Raw genomic sequence first — 5,800 nt, 5'->3', positions numbered from 1 at the left:
TATTATTGACGGACACCGGGAACGTCAAATTGAAAAAGTTCTTATTTATTTCGGACTATTTGTTTATTTATTTGCAATTTTTATTTATTTTATTATTTGCATTTTTTCGCCTTAATCGGGCAATATCTATGCGAGGTAAGTTATTTTAGATCAAAGAAGTAATTGTTTTACACGGAGCGCCAGCCGCCTATTAATTTGCTAACAATTATCTTGGGTGCGTTCGTTCGTAGAGAGTGCTTTTTACATGTAGTGAGAAGGATTCCTACCTTCGGACAAGATTCCTTAAAACAGTATAGAAAGCTTACAACAAAATTTCTAAAAACCTTTTAAATCCTATGTAATTCTTAGAAGTCTCTAAAAAGCTTTGACAATACTTAAATTCATTGAAATCCTTTGAAATCTTATGAAACATCTTGAAATATATAGAAATCGTTTAAAACTGTTACATGCTTAAAATTCACTCTGAAATTGAATAGACATAAACCCACTATTCTGTTTTCGGGCAGTCTTTCACGTTTTCGAAGCACGATATCGCAATTAGCGCTTTAAAACAGGTTTAGCTTCTACGCTATCTAGTAATTGTTGAGCCGCTGAAAGAAATGGTACTAGTTTTATTTAGATCAATCCGATTGGACCGAATTGTATTGTGATTTAAATGTCAAGAACTAAAAAAAATGAAAAATGCTCTGGAACGAATTTTCGCAAACGAAATTAGAGAATTTCATCTCTAAAAAATCCATAATACTTTGGTACCAATTTTTGTAACTTAACCTGAAGTTAGAAAAATACTAGGTAAAAAAAAAAAATTTTTTTTACGTAATTTTGCTAACTATATTTTAATTTGGTCTAGATCTGTGCTCTATTTTAATACCTGTGCAACTTCAGCGTTTTCCATCAAAAGTTCTACATTTCCTTCCTCAACAGTGATAACTTGATCTTCTTCTGTCGTCAATCTTGGTTGGTTTACCACTATCGTGTCATTCAGGTGGCCCTAAAATTAATATAAACTTTTAGTACACAATTTATGAAAATGATATATATATCGGTTTATGTATTATATATCCAGTTTTGATTCCTCTAGAATCAAGCCGAAGGGCCTATGTCTAAGACACCGAACACCTCCTCGGGTTGCGGATAGAGGGTCCCTGTACCAAGGGTTTCTGCTGAATATAGTTACAAAAATGAACAGGCAGTCGTGGACAATTGTCAAGGAGTGGTCCCGAAGGAATTAACCCCCCAGCGGAGATGTGAAAACCATGCCGAAAGCTGAATGGCATCTGGGTGAGGTGTCTAGAACGGTGACTCTGGGATATCGGCCGACCTCTCCAAGTATGCAGCCTTATTCTTGCAAGCGGGGCTCTACAAGGATGGACGAACCCCTTTCCCTAGCTTCTCGCGGGAAGAACAATGACAACACCAAACATAGTTGCAGTAAAAGCGGTTGAAAACAACAGAACGCGCAGGGCTCCTGACAATGGGTCGGCCACCAATGCCGACCACTATAGAGCTGGGGGAGCCAATGATTATGGATTTAATGCGATGGATTCACGGAATCTCGAGACCTTAGGTAGACGGAGCAACTAAATCGCGACTTGATAGAGTTCTACGATACGAGTGCGGTCCCTGAACGGGGTTACAAGGCACGACTGCATGCTCTGTGGTGCGAGAAACACCCGGAGCTATTGCACTTTCACATCAACGTCTGCGAAACCATGAAAAGGAATCCAAAAAAGGGACTATGTGAGCGGAACTTTGGCAGACGCGAACCGTAAAACAAAACCAACGGTTGATCATGAAACCAAAAGACAAATGCATCAACTCGCCATAAAGATAGCCTGGGCAAGACAGTACGCATCCCGCATGCAGTGCGCGATTGACTACATCAGATCTAGCAAGAATTTTACCGCCAAGGTTCGAAAGTTTGCGCGTGAAATTCGGACTTGTTATCACACACTTAACAAGTCAAAGCTGTTAACCATCAGGCAGAATAATGTTGAGAGAATATGGATACTATCTGACGCTAAGAGAAGTCTATAGAGCGGGGAGAATGTGGGTCAGAGAAAATCAACAGATTCTCTCTGACCAATGTCGAGTCTTCCAAGACCCTCCAGTTACTGTCGACCACCCGCCCAAACCAGAGTAGGTAAAAGTATTTTGGAGAGAAGTCTACGAAGTGCAGCATATACTGGACGAAGACTCAGGTAACATAAATAGCTTCAAAGTGCTGTGTGATGCGCTCATAACACCTGATGAAGAATGCCCACCCATCACTACCGAGGAGGTGAAAACAGTATTTAAAGGGATGTAGAACTATTCCGCTCCGGGACGAGACGATATCAAGACCTTTTGGTGAAAGAAGTTTTCTTCAACCCATTAGCATTTGTCCCATATTTTCACCTCATATTTAAAGTCGGGAGAGCGTACAATACTCCTGCCGAAAATAGACAACTTAGCTGACCCGAAGAATTAAAGGCCAACCACTTGTCTGGACACACTTTATAAGATATTCTCAGCTATCCTAAATGATAGGTTTATTCGGGCAATTGAACCTGTGTAGCACGAGATGTATGAACAACGCGGCTCAAAGAGAGGTGTCGCAGGACGTCAGAAGAACCTGCTCATCGATACATGAGTCTGCAAAGATGCAGCATACTACCAGCGTGACCAATGTTTATTTGAAGCGAGGAAAACATAATGGCATCTCTGAAGACCTTGAGCTCGTCGATAAATGCGCTATACGACACCTTTGCGCTGGAGAGACTTATACATACCTGGGCGTGCCACCGAGCCTCATTCAGGATGTGACATCCATAAAGGGTAATCTCCGAAGCAGCTTGACGTCTTGGTAGTACGCTATTCATTTGGAGTGGTACAATGGACGAAGAACGAGCTCAGATCCCTTGATATCGGGACACGAAAGGTTATGCACATGAACAAAAGCATGCATCTAAAGTCTTCTGTTTCGCGACTCTACATCTCAAGCCGTCAAGGAGGTCGCATAATATTTAATCTTGAATGTCTTCACAACAGGATTATTCTGGGTACAGCACATCGATTCGCAAATGGAAGAGACCCTCTTCTTAAAATGGTCAAGAAGCACGAAGAAGTGGGCCAAGGAGCGTTTCTGTACAGAGCAGCGGAGGAGGCTGCTCAAATACTCGGACTTAACTTCAGTATTAGGGGTGAACAAAATGCATAAAATCTTATCTATTTTAAGTGCTCACTCCTGAAAGCCCGGATTAAGAAAGCACAAGAGAAAAACTGCCGAGAACAGCTCCTCGATAAGAGGATGCACGGTATCTTCCACAGCACGTGAAGACAGTGTCATTTCCACCTTAACATGCCGTTGCCACATTTGGAACCAAGTCTTTCCCTATGATAGCTGCAGGGTACATTTAAGAATAGTCAAGTTTAGAGCATAATTTCTTATACAAGGGGCGATGGGGATATTTTGAAAAAATTCGTGAGTATGAGGAAAACTGTTGTGAATCAGTTTCAGTTGAGAAATTTAAAAAATAATACAAAGTGTTGCTAAAAAGTACAAAAATGTGCAACTATATTATCTTCAGTTCGAATACAGATATTAAATCGATTCAAACTGCAAACTGTAATGGATGGGCTCCGTATTTATTGTCAATCACCCGGAAGGATGTGATAGTCTTATTTTTTGTGAAAATAGCAATAGTTTTAGACATTTTTTTGTGTACTGCCGACTGCTGGTCCTTTTCTTCGACCCGTGGCCAGATGCCATCCAAGCATTCAAAATCAAGGGTCCAAGAATCTTTAATATCTGTGTTAGAACTGAAGATGATATAGTTGCACATTTTTGTACTTTTAAGCAACAATTTTTATTCTTTTTAAAATTTCTCAACTGCAACTGGTCCACAACAGTTTTCCTCATATTCATGAATTTTTCCAAATTTTTCCCATCGCCCCTTGTATAAGAAATAATGTTCTAAATTTGACTGTTCTTAAATGTACCCAAAAATCCTTACTTTTTTTTACATTTTTCAGTCTGCTAAGCACAAAATTTTTTTCACATAAACGTCTTCAAGCTCATTTACGTAGAACACTTTCAGCTTTCATATGACTATTTTTTTGTTGCGCTAGCATTTTTTTTTACCGAGTTGTGAAGCTTTAAAGGCAAATGCCTATAGTTTTCTCGCCGATAGTAGTTATCTAAATCATGCGGGAACAACCTACATTCACAGGCACAATGCGTCACTCTTACGTCATTAACCTTAATATCGCTCCTCTAAATGCTCCTAGGGAAATCGAGTCAATTGTCAAGAATGAAAATTGCCGCATATACCGGAACTTTATATTCTCGACAATTGTTTCTGTGATTAAACTTGGTAAAATTTTCTTATGATAGAAATTTTGTGAATTTCTCAGTCGTTTACCCCATACCCTGACTTTGGTAAATAGCCCCTTCCCGCAAGCCTCGTGTGCCCGAAAACGGTAAGTTGTTTCCTGAAGAAAAAATATTATCTTAATCCTCTTTGTGAAATATGACCTTTAATCCTCTCTTAGCATAAAAGAGTAATCCGTTGCTTTCTATGCCCCCCTCCCCATTTTACGGAAAATTCACATAATAAATTGAGATAGGCTCTATTGTCAAATTCCGCAATATCAAGGAGTATAGTAAGGGTATTGCATTAAATTGTTAAATACATTCACTTCGCCTTTCCAAGACTCAAATTTTAAGCTCTTTTTTTACCAAAAGTTACTTCATTTTGCTTTAAATAGCTGAACGTGTTTGAAGATGTCAACGTAAAATTGTAAAAAAATAGAAAATGTCAAATTTTTTCGTTTTTATGCCCCCTATCAATACAAAGACACGACTTCTACCTAATTTTCCCACTTGAGATCTGAACGACTTTGAATTAAAAGTATCTTCCAATTCCGTTATATCACATCTAGCGTTTCGAACGTAAACCATGGCCGAACACATGCATTCAGAAGACGTTTAGATTTTTCTGAGAAAGCGGTCACGGCAAGGAAAGCACGATAATAACAAGAGGGTGTGGAGTTACTAATCAGGTGGATATTTTCTATAGGGTGTTAATGTACCCTAGATAAGGCATCGGGAATATGATACACGCTCCCTTTCTATGCAATATTTTATAATCATACTCGAGTAACGTGACGCATATTCTACTCCCTCAATATTTTGCGTTAATACTGCGTCTAATCCGAAATTGCTAGCGTCAGTTTGCAGTTCAAAAGGAACCTCAAAGTCAGGACAGGCTAACAGAGGTGGATCGGTTTTAACATGTTCTAATTTGTTCGAAAGCTAGTTGTTGATCCCCTGTCCATGTCCATCGTTGATCCTTTCGAGATCTATTTGTAAACCTCTTTCATTTACTAAGTACCCTAAATATCGCACTTGTGGCACGCAAAAATCAAATTTATTCAGATTTATTTTTATTCCAGAATCTCTCATTTTACCTGGTACCAAAGCCAGCCATTCCAAAATCTCCTCAAAAGCTTTCGTCACGATTATTATATCGTCCAGATAGGCGAAGCAAAAGGGGTCCATTTCAGGGCGAATGAGGCGATCTAGCAATCTCTGGAAAGTTGCGGGAGAATTTGTGAGACCAAACGGCATTCTTCTTACGTGAAAAAAACCCACGATCTGATACTGTGAATGTGGCCTTTTTACGACTTCCTGACTCGAGCGGAATCTGAAGAAAGACTTTGAATAAATCTATTTTGGAGATATATCTGGCCTTACGCAACTTGTCTAATATTCCGTTCATCTGTGGAAGGGGGAAGCATCTTTTTTAGTTACTTCATT

General features: G+C 39.3%; 1 protein-coding gene across 6 annotated transcripts in view; it reads right to left on the bottom strand.

Moving 5' to 3' along the window:
• Window positions 1–5,800, bottom strand: part of LOC117168799 (zinc finger protein 2 homolog) — a 263,897-nt gene that overhangs the window by 72,480 nt on the left and 185,617 nt on the right. For 4 of the 6 annotated variants that reach the window (XM_033354617.1, XM_033354618.1, XM_033354621.1 and 1 more), the window contains one exon: window positions 872–991. The exons of 1 other annotated variant lie outside the window; for it this stretch is intronic. In XM_033354617.1, the coding sequence (XP_033210508.1) occupies window positions 872–991 (120 nt within the window). Of the gene's footprint in view, window positions 1–464; window positions 591–871; window positions 992–5,800 lie in introns of those variants that run through there. One more of the 6 variants, XM_033354622.1, reaches the window with a different exon arrangement.

The sequence above is a fragment of the Belonocnema kinseyi genome, chromosome 3 (assembly GCF_010883055.1).
Source record: "Belonocnema kinseyi isolate 2016_QV_RU_SX_M_011 chromosome 3, B_treatae_v1, whole genome shotgun sequence".
Lineage (NCBI taxonomy): Eukaryota > Metazoa > Arthropoda > Insecta > Hymenoptera > Cynipidae > Belonocnema > Belonocnema kinseyi.
The sequence above is the reverse complement of the archived record's forward strand: the minus strand, read 5'-3'. Positions and strand labels throughout refer to the sequence as shown.